Source organism: Drosophila tropicalis, unplaced genomic scaffold, assembly GCF_018151085.1.
Source record: "Drosophila tropicalis isolate 14030-0801.00 unplaced genomic scaffold, ASM1815108v1 contig_845, whole genome shotgun sequence".
Lineage (NCBI taxonomy): Eukaryota > Metazoa > Arthropoda > Insecta > Diptera > Drosophilidae > Drosophila > Drosophila tropicalis.
In genome coordinates this window covers 5,720,115-5,736,313 of record NW_027173338.1, presented here as the reverse complement: position 1 = coordinate 5,736,313, position 16,199 = coordinate 5,720,115, and the positions used below count along the sequence as shown (strand labels likewise).

The following is a 16,199-nucleotide window of genomic DNA, read 5'->3' as shown; positions in this document are numbered from 1 at the left end:
AAACACTTGATAGATCAAACAAAGGTCATTTCGAAAAATAGCTTCGATTTAGACGTCTAACTAATATCCTCACATAAAATTTTCCCCTCAATCCACTTTGCACACTTGTATAAACTGATTTCGTCACCAATTTGCCAAGATGCTTACCGCAGGAGGAAAGAGCATAGACTTTAGTGTGTTGGATCATAACAATTATGTGGACTATATACACTCGTTTGCTACCGTCAACGATCGGCGGTATTTGAATAATCGGAGAACCATTAAGACCATTGTACAATTGGGTTATCGCACCACAAAGATCCCATATACTGAATTGGAATATGAAAAACGTCGTGATATTGCCTTGCAGTCTATTAGACCAAAAATGGTGGGTTTGTCCAGTTTTGGTAGTTTTCTGCCTGCCGAAAATCAAGATCCTGTTCTCTTGGAGTTCAAACGACGAGAGTTGCCCAATTTGAATAAATATTTGTCGGTGAGTAGCAAAAATAATACCCAAATGTAATAATTCTGAGCATTTGCATTTTAGACAATTATTTTTACATCTTATGTCCACACGGATGGTTCTGAGATATCCGGTTATTTGGATCTGGACATGAGTTGGCGAAACGCCTTGCGGGAAGCCCTTAAGCATACCGATTGGAAAGGTGTTTTCGAGGGTCGCCATCGTCTGAAACCGATGTCCCATCATCTAAGCTACTGGAATCCACGTTATGGCATGCTAAAGTACACAGCAAGTGATAATTTTTTGATTATACATGATCATCAATATGGTTTAATGTTTATGCATAAGGGCGACCACAAGAAGATCTCACTGGGTGGACAACATAACCAGTATTCAAAGAATGCCAAACGCTCTATGGTCTATTCACCCAAATATGGTTATGTTGTCTTCTACGATCATATTGTACGCAAAAAGGTATAAGACTAATTCGCAGTGCCAAAATTCACAAATAAAACAAAATCCAAAAAAAAAAGAGCTGTGAGAGAAATTTTCTTGTTGCCCTATATTTGTATTTTCTTTCTTCTTGTTTAGAATATGCTGAGCAAAACAAACAACATTAGAAACCAGCTAGTCCTCTCTCTCCCTCTCTTTCTCTTTTTGTGGATCGAGCAAGATCTCATCTCATCTCATCTCTCATTAGCTCAACATCATTGTGCTATTAAATTTAGCATAGTTTCTGTTTCTGATCATTGTGTTGTAGACCACGGAACATCATAGTTGCAGTTTATTTCGCGAAATATTTATTCTCTTGCCACTTTTACATCATCAGCCAAAAAGAAAAACCCCATGAAAAAGTTCAAATTTCATAGAAAATAATGGTCATTTAGTTGGTTAAGAATGTGTAAAGTGTTTTGTATATATTTATCTATGTTTTTACTGCCCTTAACATGGGCAGACCGAGAGAAATTTATGGTGGGTAAGTTGCAAAAAAAAAATACAAGAAAACTGGGTCAGTGCTCGGCAAGAAAGATGTATGTATACATATGTATACTAAAAACAACTTGTCTTTTTCTTTTTATAGGCAGTATTTTTACATCAGACAAAGATGAAGCGGAAATTGCTTTTCGTACTGCAGTGGATCGTGCAAATATATTGGAACGCAGTATAGAGTTGGTTCCTGTTGTGATCTATGCAAATACTGATGATAGTTTCATAATGGAGAAAACGGGTGAGAAGAGGGTAGAATTAGGCTAAACATATATGACATACATGTATATATAAGGACCCGGCAAAGGTGCTCGAGGCCAAGTCATCATCAGTTGTTTATTGATCTTCTGGGAGAAGGCTATAAAATAGAGAGCATACAAAAAGATGGACATAAAGACAGTTTATTTGGAAAAAGTTCTTATAGAAATAAAATTAGAAACAAGAAAGGATTCATACTAACTGTAGGACCAGGAAAATGAACTATCTACACCAAAGATAATAAGTTACACATTATTGTACATTAATAGATACCTACAACCTTAAGATTGGACAAAAAATACCCATACCATTAATAACTTTATTTAAATTTTTTGTATAAATATTTCAGTTTGCAATCTAATTTCTCAAGGGGTTATAGCAATTTTTGGTCCTAGCACTGGCGGTGGAACTGGTAAGTCCTTTCGATTCTTAGTCGATTTTACTCGATTAATTTTTAATATCTCTAGACATAATTGCCTCAATATGCGATACATTGGATATACCTCATTTCATTTACGATTGGCTACCCAATGAATCGTTGCCAGATCGTGAACACACTTCAATGACACTCAATATACATCCTGATAATCTGCTGTTATCTCAAGGATTTGCAGAAATTGTTCAAAGTTTTGGTTGGCGTAGTTTTACAATTATCTATGAATCGGATAAAGGTTTGTTGTAAACAAAAAAGTTAAAAACTTTTGAAATAATAATTTCATATTCTCTGATTTAGAGCTACAGCAATTACAGGACATTTTGCGTTTGGGCGAGCCAAGTAAAAATCCTACAACAATTAAGCAACTGGGGCCAGATGAGGATTATAGGCCATTTTTGAAGGAAATTAAATTATCTACAGATAATTGTCTGATATTACATTGTGCTCCAGAGAATCTATTTAATATTTTGCAGCAGGCAAATGAATTGAAAATGTTGGGTGAATATCAGGTGAGATATAAACCAATTAAATCTATCATCCTTCTTTTCTGATCTGTTTGTCTAATTACAGAGCGTTTTTATACCCGTTTTGGACACTCACACCATGGAGTTTGGTGAACTCAGCGGTGTGGAGGCAAATATAACGACAGTTCGTTTAATAGATCCCACAGATTTTCATATTAAGAATGTAGTCCATGATTGGGAGGAGCATGAGAAACGGGAGGGACGTTATTATAAAGTGGAACCACATCAAGTTAAAACTCAAATGATATTACTCAACGATGCCGTTTGGCTCTTTTCAAAAGGCCTAACCGAATTGGGCATTATTGAGGAACTAAAGGCTCCCGAAATTGAATGCAGACGCAAAAAACCCTGGCCTCAGGGTAGACGTATAATTGAGTTTATGAAGGCGGTAGGTTAAAAAGGTTTTTGGGAAAAGAAATCCCTCTAATTTCCTTTGGAATTCTTTTCTTCTAGCGCTCCGATGAGGTAGCCACAGGACGCATAGACTTCAATGAGAATGGTCAGAGAAGTTTTTTCACTTTACGTTTCATGGAAATGAATGCTGCGGGCTATTTGGATCTGGCCACTTGGGATCCAGTTAATGGCTTGGATGTCCTCAACGATGATGAGGAGAGTGAAAAGCGTGTGGGTCAAAAGTTATCGAATAAAACATTTATTATCTCCTCGCGTATTGGAGCTCCATTTCTGACCATGCGGGAGCCGAATGAGGGCGAAGTGTTGCAAGGCAATTCACGCTACGAAGGATACTCGATGGATCTGATTGATGCTATTGCCAAAATGTTGAATTTCAAATATGAATTTCGCTTAGCACCCGATGGTAAATACGGAAGCTTGAATAAGGCAACACAAACATGGGATGGCATTGTTCGCCAGCTGATCGATGGGGTGAGTTTTGAATGAGTTCAAGTTTACGTGCCTAAAGATTTCTTGTATATATCACAAAAGGATGTGGGTTCAAATCCTACTCGCGACCAAAAACAAAAATTGTTTTCATTTTTTGAAGTCTTCTAGTCACACCAAATCTTCTGGACATATCTTGATATAATTTTTCTCATTCCAGAATGCCGATTTGGGTATATGCGATTTAACAATGACTTCATCTAGACGTCAAGCTGTTGATTTTACACCTCCTTTCATGAATCTGGGCATTAGCATATTGTTCTCGAAGCCACCTGTTCCTCCTACAGATTTATTTTCCTTTCTTTCACCATTCTCGCTGGATGTTTGGATCTATATGGGTTCGGCATATCTGTTCATATCCCTGCTCCTCTTTGCCTTGGCTCGTATGGCTCCAGATGATTGGGAAAATCCACATCCATGCAAAGAACCCGAAGAAGTTGAAAATATTTGGTCCATAATGAATACAACATGGCTTTCGATTGGCTCCTTGATGGGTCAGGGTTGTGATATATTGCCCAAGTGAGTGAAAATGAAATAATATACGTAACTTGATCCTGGAAATTTTATTTTTTAGAGCTGCTTCTACGAGATTGGTTACCGGCATGTGGTGGTTCTTTGCTCTGATGATGTTGAATTCTTATACCGCCAATTTGGCTGCCTTCTTGACCAACTCACGTCAGGCTAGTTCCATAAACAATGCTGAAGAGTTGGCCACCCAGAATAAGATCAAATATGGAGCTCTATTGGGCGGGTCCACCATGGGCTTCTTTCGAGATTCCAATTTTAGTACTTATCAGAAAATGTGGACAGCCATGGAGAGTGCGCGCCCCTCGGTCTTTACCAAAACCAACGATGAGGGCGTGGAGCGGGTCCAAAAGGGCAAGAATTTGTATGCCTTTATGATGGAATCAACTACCTTGGAGTACAATGTGGAGAGAAAATGTGATCTTATGCAAATTGGCGGTTGGTTGGACTACAAGAGCTACGGCATAGCCATGCCCTTTAGTAATTTCTTTCAGCCCTTATTCAGAAACAAAGTTTAAATGATTTCCTCCTAGATTCACCGTATCGCAAGCAAATCAGTGGAGCTGTTCTGAAACTTGGTGAACTGGGTCAATTATCGGAGCTGAAGCGTAAATGGTGGAAAGAGATGCATGGCGGGGGCAGTTGTGAGAAGAGCGCTGATGATGGAGGTGATACGCCAGAATTGGGTCTAGAGAATGTTGGTGGCGTATTTCTCGTCTTGGGACTTGGTCTATTCGCTGCCATGGTCCTGGGCTGCACCGAATTCCTGTGGAATGTCAAATCTGTGGCCATTGAAGAGAAGGTTAGCTAGCTTATAACAAAATCATTATCATTATCTTATCTTCTACTTGTGCAGATTTCCCTCAAAGAAGCTCTTAAGTCGGAAGTCATGTTTGCCCTGCAAGTTTGGATTACTACCAAACCGGTCCATACCAGTGCAGGATCAAGTAGCTCCTCTTCATCCTCGTCGGCAGCATCGAATGCTTCATCGAAATCATGCAAATCGCACTCGAATCGTTCCAAATGTTCTTCAAAATCTTTTGGTTTATCTATGAAAAGTCTAAAAAATTCTGGAGAACATGATGTAGAGGCCTCTGTACATGATAAGTTAAGAAAAATTGGTTCAATGTTTTCCATAAAGTCATCACACAAATCTGTCACACCGCCACCAAAAATGGGTTGGAAACTGGATAAATCCACTCAAATGGATGAGGTGCCAGATGTAATCGATCAGAAGGACGAGGCTGAGGAAGAGCCAGACGTAGAGCAAATACAACCAAACCAAAAGCATCATCATCATCATCATCATCATAGGCATCACCATCATCATCATCATCGCAAAGAGGATGAGGAAAACGGAGATGAGAAACGTGCTAGCAAAATGAGTAATGGAATATAAATATAAATCATCCTTCTAGTAATAATATCTGATTTAAAAAGTATACGTTTTATGCAATTAACAAGTTAATTTTGTATTGTGGTTGATAAATTTGATTTATTTCTCCCTTAGATTATCACACTGTTTTTCAATTATTTTAACCATACTAATGAATAATTTTAAAATTGATTTGAATCAAATTAAAACGTTAAATTTATGGAGAAATTTTAAAAGCAACTTAAAGGTAATTAAATAAACTTTCCAAGCAGAGAAATTGTAAAGTGAAAATCCAAGAAAAATTTACAATAAATTTTGTAAGTGGATAGAACCAATTTGAAATATCGCTGGTATAATTTTAATTTTATATATATTTATATGTATGTATATATACTTTTTAATCAGACATGATACTGAGTTGATTATCTGAAAGTTGAGAGTTCAAAAAGTTGACCGTGATAATCACGGAGCAAAGTAAAAATTTCGATTTTAGGCCAATTTTTCAATAGAGTGAAATGTAGAATTAAATTTAGAATTAAAGTTAAAAATTGTAATGCGATGGTCAAATATTTGCGTTAGGATCTTAAAACTTGAAAGTCTGAAAGTTTTTAACAGGCTATATAGAGATATAGTCCGACAGAGGTCGGCTTTGCTCAGATTTATTTCAATTTTTCACTCAAAAGTCATAAGAAGTTACAGAATCGGGAAAAAAACCTTGAACCTTAATAAGAATGGATCACGGAGCAACCGAACCACTGTGAACAGTCTCTTTTAATGGTCACAAATTGAGGAGGAATTATAAATATTTCAGATAGAATCTTGGAAAAATTTAAGCACAGTAAGCAAAGTTTTTAATAAATTCTTGTAGTGTAATAAATTCTTTCTTATCATATGAATGCCAAATTCAAAACGATTCTTATAAGGTAATCCACACAAATAACAATACTTTGGACGTAATTCAGAGTTTTTAAGAGTTTTTTTTATTTGGTTTTTGGTTTTTTAAACTTTTTTTTTCTTTGTTTTCTTCTTTAGCAGAAATTTTCTTGTTTTTTTTTTTTCTTCCTTTTTTTTGCTTTTATAATTTTGGGGCATAATTTCATATTGACATAATTAATAGATAGTTTCTTGTTTGGAAATCTCAGATTGTATTCATATTGATATTCTTATGGGATATAACTAATGATTTTTTTACATTTATTATAATTACACAATACTTATATTTTTACTTTACATTTTGCGTTATGTTTTCTTTTTAAGATTTAAAATATTTTAGATGTTATTTGCAAAGCTAATTGAATACATTTTGTTACTAAATTACTTAATTTATATTTTTTTAGGTACACATTTTGTTGTTGTTTTATAGTTTTTTTTTGGGATTTTTGAGCTTCTTTTTAATAATTGCCTTTGAACTTATAAAAAAAAAGGTTTAAATTATAATTACAGAGAAGAGAAGATCGTTTAATGTACTAAATTAAATTTGAAGTGTTTTTTTCTTGCGATTATTAGATCAAAAAAGATAGTCAATTAGCGGAATGAGAAAGATAAGTAGTTTTATATACACATAAATAAAATTAAACTAAAATAAAATACTTTTTTTTTTAATTTTCCTTGTAGAGTATTTGATTTTTTTGTTGTTTGTTGCTTTTTTTTCGTTACTTAAAGTAAATTGCTTTAAATTGTTGTAGTTATTTAGTTTTAACGAAATTGCGCTTTGTCTACAATAACCATATCGTTGGACCCTTGGCGGCTAGGTCAATCCTTGGCCGCAATGGCAACGGGTGGAAATTGTCGTTCGTCATAGAGTTTCGTTGGCGTGTCGATGGCATCGCAAAGCTTACGAAATTTAGCAGAATCTATAAGAGAATTAAAGGCTATTATTTGGCATATTTTGCGACTTGAATCCAACAATTAGCTTACCTGACATGGCATCTGCCTGATCGCCACGTAGAATGCCAGCATAACTATTATCCGGCATGGGTTCAGGATTCTCAATAAGGACACTGGCTGCACAACTTTTTGGCATGGTCAGTGATTGTTGCGTTGCTCCTGAAGTTGTTTTTGATTGTATTCTGCCCAATTGACTTTCAGTCAATTGCAGTTCAATGACATCTTCTAAAGCGCCGCGTAAATCATGAACGGACAATAGTTTCGCCACTCCACCCTTTTCGGCATTAAATTCATGGACATAGAGGAAACCATCTTCGCAGGCGATCAGCAAACGCAATTCTCTCTGCACTCGGGTTATGGCACAAATGTGCTTTAGGCCAGGTTGTGCCAGCACAACCGTGGCAAACGAACGATCCTGGGCCAACACATCACTGACCTGCGAGGGCAGCAACAGTGATGAAACGGCCTTGGAGAACATGCCACCCCAACTGGCAGATGGAGGCGATGACGCTGAAGTGGCCACAGGAGCTTGCGTTGTCGTATTGGTGCTGGACTCATCTGCAGTGGGGGTGCTTGAGGCTGCATCTTTAGTGGCACTATCCGCTTTAGCAGCTACCTCGGCTGTAAAAAAAGAAGTTAATTGAAATTTTTGACTCTGATGTCGATTAACTCACCAATGGCCTTCAGTTCCGCCGACTCCACGGCACGAGCATCGATCTTGAACACATGAACCGTCTCCGTATTCGATGAGGCGCACAGGAAATCACCATTTGCTGCAAATACCAGGGAGAATATCCTGACGCAACTCACACCACGTCGAAATTCCTGTACACGTTGACCGTTCTTTACGCAAAAGACTCGAATCACTGTTCCCCGCTCGGAAGCGGTGGCCAACAGAGCTCCACTTGGTGAAAATGTTAAGGCAGATAGAGGTGTGTCATGGGCTTTAATTGTCATACCAGTGCGTAGTTTACTTGCATTGAATATACGCAACTCGCCACTGCTCTGGCATATGGGAAAAGCCAGATGCGAGTTGAGCGAGAGAGCACAGAGTCCTTGCTCATTGGGCGCTATATTGACAATGGAATGCAGGATCTTCATATCTCGTATATCGTGAATGTGTATACTCTCCGCCAGGCATACAATCAAACGTTGTCGATTCATGCGCACACACAATATCTCTGAAGGATAGAAGCAATTGCATATATCCTGTTTCTTTTTGAAATGCAGCATTTTTAAACAATTCGGTTTCTGTTTGGTGACCAGCACGATCAGCGAGCTATTGAATAATCGTTCCACGATCCGTATCTGCTCGGTATTGTCCTTGGCGAAAATCTCCTCAACATCCTGACCAGCTATGGAATACAGACGCAGTCCCGTAGCACTGAGCACGGATAGAGAACTGCAAGGATAAACAAGATAGGAATATAGTTTAAATAAGGAGTCTAAAAGTTTACTTTAAATCAGGGACTTACAGTAATTATAATTGTAATAGTTCAAATGTTTATTTTAATTCAAATTATTTTTCTATTTAAAAAAAGAAACATTTTAATTTTTTTAGTACCTATCATTAACCTGGTTGAACTCGTAGCTCAAACTTAAGCAAAAAACTCGGAACCTTCATGAAAAATGTCCTTTAAGAGACATAATTTCTTTATTAGTAAAGTAACTCGTTTGGCCTACAAAAGGATATTTTCAAGTTTCCTTAAAATTTACTCCTTTTTTCCAAACAGTCTCTTTAGGGTTTTGTCAAATTTATTATATATTTAAGCCCTCTCGGGCTTCCAAAAATTGCCTTAGCGGACGGTATTTCACGTCCCCTGGGCGGGGTATTGGTTAAAGTTTTCAACTAGCAATATTCGCACCTCAGTTGCCTTCATTGGTTACGAAATTGCCGCTGCGCAAAGATAACTTAACATGACCAAACGGCACTTACTCCATGCCGGCAATGCTATAACCAGTTGGGAATTCTAAGGGGCAACAAGACTCAAAAATAAACACACAAAGCAAAACGTTTTCTCTCCCCTCAAAAAGTGCAGTATACTTTTAGGGTGCACTAGTTTCTTTCTATGCAGATATGTTGCAATGCACTTTAAGGATTATTAAGGGTGGATTTTCAGTTGGGGGTTAATTCGGCAAATGCAAGGCAGCTGCAACAAATAAAACAAAATTTTACAAAAACAACATAAGTCCGTGAAACGCGATAAAATATAGAAAGAAAAAAAAAACATTATAAACAAACAAAAGCAAAAAACGAGAAAAAAATCTTTTAACCACTTGTTGACCTTGACGGGATTCGAACTCACACTTCGCTTTGGCATGTGTTACTTTTGTTGGCAGTTAGAGCAAAAGGCATTTCAAGGGGAAATGAACAAACGGAAGGAAGATACAAAAACTGATATAAAAGCAATGAAAACAGAAACTTATTTATTGAAGGCAATTTTTATACAATCTTTTAGTTACTTTTTTATGGCTTGTTTGTTTCATTTTTCTACTATGACTATCTGTATCTACATATGTGGCTAAAGTATGGAATTTTCTGAATAAAAGTAAAGGAAATTTTAATATACAACAACCGTTAAATAGGACGCTAGGATATAGTTTGGATCATAGAGTAAACAATTTTGAGTTTTCAAATAAACCATTTTAACTATTTTGCAATGTTTTTTAACCTTTGACTTACAAAATGGTGAGCAGAAATTTGCAATAATTGCATTAAAGAATGAAAGAAATCTGATTCATTTTTCTTTTAAGTATATTGTTAAGTTATAAATGTAAATTTTTCAAATCAAGCTATATATAATAAAATTTCTTAAAATTCTATACAATTAATTAATAGAGCGAGATCAAGCATCTAAATTCATTGTGAGTTTGTACTTTGTACTTCAAAATTAATTGACTATAGTTAAAAGTTTCTTATAATCTTCTTAGATCAAATCACTGGGCGATAATTGCGATTCCCCTTCAGCTAAATAGATATGCATGGCTTTAAATAAAAGGGCAATGCCCAGTTGCTTCTTTTGTTTCATTGTCCATGATTGGGACGGGCCATAATAGTCGCCACGCTTCAAGTTGCTCAAATGTAGCAAACCAAGGGCATCGATCATGGAAGCCTCCCGAGTGTAGGCATCAATTGGCATTATGTTGTGAAAGACATGAAGGCAAACGACACCCGATCCACGTGACCAAATGTCCAGAATACGTTGCAATTTCTTCGAAGTGGCTGGATCATTTGTGGGCGACTTAAAAATATCCGATGATTGCAGCAAGTGATTCAGATTTGGTTTCTTTAACTTCTCCTCCTTGCGGCGTTTCTGTTGATGGAGACGCGTATGCTGACGCATTGCATCATAGAGATGGGCATAGGGCCGAGATGATTTGCCCTTGCCTATGTAGAAAATTGAATCCAAAAATCTTTGCCAAATGCTAAATTTATCCAGAAATGCCGATTCACCGGGTAAATTACGAGAGATAAGCGGATCAATCAGCATATAAATAAAACTTTGCTTCAAGTGACCCTCTCTCACGGGTTTCTTGGTGGCATTCGAGGTGTTAAAGTGCTGACTGTGTGTATCCAATTGCGGCATATAGTCGCTAATTCTTTGAAAATCTTGCGGCGATTTGAGAGTTCTGTGCAATTCAACGGAATATTTTATTTGCGAGGCCTCCGCATGCTTTTTGGGCCTTGAGTAGAGCTTCGGTATTACGGCGATATTTGATCAATTGCTTGATATATAATCGTTTCGTGGTCTTCGTTATTGGCCCAATCAATGGGGCTCCGAGCTGAGTTAATTCCGCTCTCAAAGCATCGGTCTCATAATCTAGGGGAATGGTTAAATTTGTGCTAACTGTACTATCCAACTGAACTTCCTGTTCCTTTGCTTTCTTGGCTCTTTGATTGGCCACTTTAGTGCCTCCATTTTGTAGTAGTTTCGTTTCATAGAAAACCAAACCATTCTCATCATCTGTATGGACATAGGCTTCTGTCATTTGCAGGAAGTAATCATCCTGGCGTGGTGATCGTATCAATCCCGTACGACTGGAATCCAATTGTTCAGATTGGGGCTGATCACCATCGCCTTTATCATCATCATTGTCATTTTCCAAAGCATCTTGAGCGGTTTGGAAGCTGTTTTCCGGTTCCACAACTTTGGCCTGTGAGACTTGTTCGACCAAATGCTCGAAAAGCTCACGACTTTTCGAAATTTGCAGCTCTTGTTCCTTGCCTTTTAGTTGCCGCTCCTCCTCAGCGTGTTGTTCCTCACGGAGTTTTCTGTGCACATGTTCCGCATAGTTAAAATCATCCTTGGTCAAGGCTTCGTCAACCATTTGCTCGACATGATCATCATATTGCTGGAGAAGACTTTGGCGTGCTCTTGAGCGTTCCACTTTCTCGCGCCAACTCTCTATTAGAGAACGTCGCGATGGATGATGCTCCATTGAGCTGTGCACCTTTTGATTGAGATGCTCACGGGTTAGCGAAAACAAATTCACCGACTCCTCTGCCTCGGGCATGGGAGAAGGACCCTCATCGGGATATACAGGCTGCGCCTTATGCCTTCTATGGGTTATATTAATATAATACGGTGATGTGGTATCATAATTATATTTTAGTTTCCCCTCCCCGTTGGGTGTTGATGTTTGATTTGGTACTTGTAACTTTTGCTTCTTCTCCCGCTGTTTTTGTTTCTCCTGGAATATGTGATCTCTCAGCAACTGGAGCACCTCGAAATGGCATTCCTCAATGGCATAATGAACGGGCAATTTATTCTCATCATCGGCGAGATCGGGTCGAGCTTTTCCCTTTTCAAGTAGCATTCGCACTAGCTCCACACGGCCATACATTGAAGCTATGTGCAGAGGCGTCATCTGACCATCACAACGCACATTTGCATCCAATTGGGGATTCTCCAGGAACTTTTCCAATATCCGTTCGGCTAACTTCTCATTCCTCATGCCACATACATAATGCAGTGGGGCTAATCCCCTCTCCAGGATCACTAGGCTGGCATTAATGCCAGTTCTACCTGCAGAATTTTGTAATTTGTTTATAATTAGTTTTAGTTAATGTTTTTTCTATTCCTTGTACCATTTTTTTCAAGCATTTCGAATATATCCGTTTCGTTTTCATCCTCTAATGCATCCAGAAGGATTAAAGCCAGAAAATTAGCACGCTGCTCCATGGCAGGAACAAAAATATTGATTTATTTATTGGTTTTTTTTTATGGTTTTAAAATTATGCGTTTTTCAATGCCAATTGTTGTGGTTTGTTGTTATTGTTCTTGTCCACACATCTGGCAACACCAATATGGTGGCCAGTAGTGTTGCCAGTAGCGTTTACGTGTGAATGTTATCGTTATCGGAGGGCGGCAGATTTAAAAATGGTTTGCCTTGGGTCGGGAATATTAAAGAATGTTTTCTTTGCATCTATATAACTTAAAGTGTTTAATAATATCAATTTCACACTGCACTGGCCTACATTTTCTTTTTATATTAATTTTACATACGATTATACATACATACATTTATATACGTACATATGTATACATTAATAAAAATATATAAACTGAAGCTTAAAATCAATGAACTTTTTGAATTATTATCAAAGAAATGAGATTATTATTGCAAAATCGTTGAAAATTGAGAATATAATATAAATCGCTTGGTACTCGAAAAACATTTCCAAATTCAGTTTTCAGTGACTTATTTTGATCTCAACATTTAAAGCTAGTTAAATTATTCGGCTGGTTTTTTAGATTTTACTGCTTTGGCGTCTTATTGCCTTGGAAAGTTTTTTTTTGTTTGTTTTTATGTTTTTTTTTTTTTTACTTCTTACTTGGCCAATCTATGGACTCATATTTATGCCAGGCACGTTTTGCAATGATAAGGCCAAGAGTGAGGAGAGCGCAACACGTGTGGCTATAGCTCGGCCGATATGCTATGTTATTGTGGCTCACATGAAATCGAAACTAGTTTAGCGGGGGAAACTCCCTAGCCAGTTGGCTATCATAAAATAGTCGTAACCCTGTCGTCATTCGCTAAAAACAACAAAAATTTCGCACTTCCAGCAGAGCAACGATTTTTAAATACCCTGTAAAAGGGAAACTTAGGCTTTACATCAAAAAATACTTGAGCCGAATTGGAAGTCAGTTTCTTATATGAACTTGAAATTTATTACTTATTCAGTTTGCTTATATTAATGAATAAGAAATTCGAAAATGTTAAGGGTAGATTTGCTATTAATAGATGCCAAACCTAATTAAAATTAATTGAATGTGTTAGTCATATATGTACATATACCCAGCAATATCTAGTCATTTTTGAAGGATATTCATAATACTGCTTTTGCCTAGCATACCCTTTGACCTTGCGGTTACAGGGTATACCGAATAATATAGAGCCCAAGGCTGACTGGAATGCGATAGTCAACCATCAAAGGCCTTATTTGTTGATAGTTTTCGTATTTTTCAATTTTTATTCTGTTTACTAACAAAAACAATGATTAGCTTTGAAGAATTTTTTGTTGTTTTTCTTCTTGCTGTTTTTGTTATTTTACATATTTGTTTAATTTATAATGACGCATTGTCTCAAAGAAAAAAAGATAATTAAGTACAGTAAATTTCTTGTTATTAACTCGTTAATTCAAGTGACGAAGCCACAAAAATATAGAAAGGGTTGAATGAGAGTTCAACGTAAACAACAATGAATGATTAATACATACATATGTAAACAAATATAAATATACGTAAATACTATATATTTCAGCCTCTTTTTTGTAGGGCTTTTGGTTAAAAATAATTTGTAATATATTATATATTCGATTACAGGAGAATGGTCAAAAAATAGCTATAAACTAAAATGCAGGGTATCTTTAATACAAACAAAAGAAAGAGAGAAGTAGAGGAAACCACACGTTTCACCCGGTAACCCCACCCTCCTTCTAGTTTTTGCATTCTTACATCACGTGCATTATCACGCATTTCCCCATTCCACCGTCATTCCACATAAAAAAGTGCACCTGTGATCGGCAAACAAAACAAAAAGTTTCCCAAAGTAAACCTTGAACTTGCCTGTGTTTTAAAATACAAAAGTCAAAAGGAAATGTATAAATTTTTTATTTCATTTGATTTACTTTTTTCTGGCGTGCATTCACCCGCTAATTGATTTTTGTTCTAGATTAGAAGGCATACACTTTCCGTTATCTCTCTACCGTGCTCTCTCGCGCTCTCTTCTTTTGCTTTTTGCCTTTCCCCCCACAATCCGCCAACTTGTCTATGAGTTAATGTTCTTTGTTTTGCCTCCCCTATGATGCGCATCCATCAGTAAATTTTACATATAGTAAACATTTATTGCAATTGTTTTTTGTTTTTGTTTTTCTGCCTTTTCTCGTTTTCACCATAAGTGGAAATTATTGATTGGAGGCTTCTGCGTCACTTGACCATTACAGAGATAGAGAGAGAGAGAAAGAGAGGGGAGGCCAAAGAGGAAGAGAGAAATTAAAGTGTAACGGTTTATACCTAATCAATGACATCAGCTGTGCGAAAATATCTAAAAAAAAACCCAAAAGTAATCACTTATCTATTATAAACGCAAAACTGGTTAGTTAAGCTTTGCAAATAAAGACAGACCTGACTCTGATTTCAGCATCAACATCAGCTGTTGCGCATTTAACAGTGTGTGTGTGTGTGTGTGTGTGTGTGTGAGAGTGTATGCGTAGGAGAGTTACACTAGCCTACAAGGCAACTATAAGGAAAACCTTCTGATAAAAAGTTCTCCTGTTCTGTTAAGTTAAACATTAAAAACGAATCTACAAGTTGTTAATCAATTAAATGCACCCCTTTCCAATTCTTTGTTGTTTAGTGTAATTGTTTGATTTTTTGCACTTATCGCCTGCCTCTGATTTTTTTTACCCCGCCCCCTCTCTCCAACCGCATATTTCATAATAGTTTTGTGTTTATATGCATGTCATTCTTATTAGAATTGGCTGTTTGCATGTTCTAATAAACTAAATACACACATACATACATAAAAACTCACTCACTCACACACACATGCACACACAGATACAAACGATTCAAATACACGCTCAAAGTTTTTGAGCTCTATTAACCCTCCCCCCTGCTAACTGCCCCACCAGACACCCCGCTTATCCAGCAGCTGTTATTGTTTGTGCTTGTTTTTGCTGTTGTTGTGTATCTGATTATTTTGTATCTTTTGAATATTATATTTACTTGTTGTTGTTCTTGTTGTTGTGTTATTTGCCATTATGACCTTCTTTTAGTTTGGGTTTGGGGGTGGAAGGAGCCAAGGTTTTTCCATATATTGTGATTATGATTGAGTTGTTACTTACGTAAAATCCTGGTTAAAATTCATCTGATATGCTGACATTGCTAATGGGTTTGTGTTTTTTTTCTTATTTGGAATATGTATCTGTATCTTTTTCTCGTATCTGATGTTACACTTTCACTCTGCCTTTTAGATGGAACTTTGTTGTTATCACTTTTTGTTGCACTACTTTCGAATGAATTTATTTATTTTTTTTTTATAAAAAAACACTCGACGATCCAGCAGTGGACGACTGCTGCGTATTAATTATTGCTTTCGATTCGTTTGATATTTTTTTAAAATTATTGTTTTGGCCTTTGCTTTGTTGTTGGAATCGTCCGCTGTTGTTGTTGTTGCACGATAGTAGTTATCGGAGCAAAGCTATCGTTATCGGAGTTATTTGAGCAATGTTATCGCCATCGACATTATCGGAGCAAAGTTATCGCAATCGACATTATCGGAGCAAGCCTATCGGTTAATCGACATTATCGGAGCCAAGTTATCGTTTTTACCTTATACTGGGATTTTCTTGTTTTTTTC

General features: G+C 36.9%; 4 protein-coding genes and 1 non-coding gene across 7 annotated transcripts; 2 read left to right on the top strand and 3 right to left on the bottom strand.

Moving 5' to 3' along the window:
• Window positions 1-32: 32 nt before the first annotated feature.
• On the top strand, window positions 33-968 carry LOC137581312 (cilia- and flagella-associated protein 299). Its single transcript, XM_068295521.1, has 2 exons — window positions 33-472; window positions 527-968. The coding sequence occupies exons 1-2, from the start codon at window positions 140-142 to the stop codon at window positions 920-922; spliced, it is 729 nt and encodes a 242-aa protein (XP_068151622.1). The 5' UTR covers window positions 33-139; the 3' UTR covers window positions 923-968.
• A 245-nt stretch (window positions 969-1,213) lies between these two features.
• Window positions 1,214-5,471, top strand: clumsy. The gene is made up of 11 exons (XM_068294853.1): window positions 1,214-1,418; window positions 1,524-1,670; window positions 2,037-2,099; window positions 2,155-2,358; window positions 2,421-2,632; window positions 2,694-3,035; window positions 3,101-3,532; window positions 3,708-4,066; window positions 4,122-4,552; window positions 4,606-4,874; window positions 4,929-5,471. The coding sequence occupies exons 1-11, from the start codon at window positions 1,340-1,342 to the stop codon at window positions 5,469-5,471; spliced, it is 3,081 nt and encodes a 1,026-aa protein (XP_068150954.1). The 5' UTR covers window positions 1,214-1,339.
• Window positions 5,472-6,793: 1,322 nt separating this feature from the next.
• Window positions 6,794-16,021, bottom strand: Atg18b (Autophagy-related 18b). 3 transcript variants are annotated; one of them, XM_068294576.1, is made up of 4 exons: window positions 15,685-16,021; window positions 8,009-8,736; window positions 7,365-7,955; window positions 6,794-7,318 (listed from the first exon to the last, which is right to left on the bottom strand). In XM_068294576.1, the coding sequence occupies exons 1-4, from the start codon at window positions 15,720-15,722 to the stop codon at window positions 7,200-7,202; spliced, it is 1,476 nt and encodes a 491-aa protein (XP_068150677.1). In that variant the 5' UTR covers window positions 15,723-16,021; the 3' UTR covers window positions 6,794-7,199. The 3 variants fall into 3 exon arrangements, with proteins under 3 accessions (XP_068150677.1, XP_068150680.1, XP_068150678.1); XM_068294579.1 differs by lacking the exon at window positions 15,685-16,021 and adding an exon at window positions 8,810-8,960; XM_068294577.1 differs by having other exon boundaries at window positions 6,796-7,300.
• On the bottom strand, window positions 9,105-9,243 carry LOC137581588 (U4 spliceosomal RNA). Its single transcript, XR_011033197.1, has one exon. It is a non-coding gene; the product is annotated as a U4 spliceosomal RNA (small nuclear RNA).
• Window positions 10,076-12,640, bottom strand: LOC137580521 (ankyrin repeat and LEM domain-containing protein 1). Its single transcript, XM_068294598.1, is given in 3 exon segments — window positions 10,076-11,011; window positions 11,013-12,361; window positions 12,424-12,640. Coding segments are annotated over 3 exon segments (2,193 nt in total). The 5' UTR covers window positions 12,518-12,640; the 3' UTR covers window positions 10,076-10,261.
• Window positions 16,022-16,199: the final 178 nt, after the last annotated feature.

Coding starts and splice junctions, on each gene's coding strand:
- LOC137581312 (XM_068295521.1), top strand. CDS start 140: ATGCTTACCGCAGGAGGAAAGAGCATAGACTTTAGTGTGTTGGATCAT. Junction 473..526: donor ATTTGAATAAATATTTGTCG/GTGAGTAGCAAA, acceptor TTTGCATTTTAG/ACAATTATTTTTACATCTTA.
- clumsy (XM_068294853.1), top strand. CDS start 1,340: ATGTGTAAAGTGTTTTGTATATATTTATCTATGTTTTTACTGCCCTTA. Junction 2,100..2,154: donor TAGCACTGGCGGTGGAACTG/GTAAGTCCTTTC, acceptor TAATATCTCTAG/ACATAATTGCCTCAATATGC. Junction 2,359..2,420: donor TATCTATGAATCGGATAAAG/GTTTGTTGTAAA, acceptor TCTCTGATTTAG/AGCTACAGCAATTACAGGAC.
- Atg18b (XM_068294576.1), bottom strand. CDS start 15,722: ATGTCAGCATATCAGATGAATTTTAACCAGGATTTTAC. Junction 8,737..15,684: donor AATTTTAACCAGGATTTTAC/GTAAGTAACAAC, acceptor TTATCCTTGCAG/TTCTCTATCCGTGCTCAGTG. Junction 7,956..8,008: donor GGCGGAACTGAAGGCCATTG/GTGAGTTAATCG, acceptor CTTTTTTTACAG/CCGAGGTAGCTGCTAAAGCG.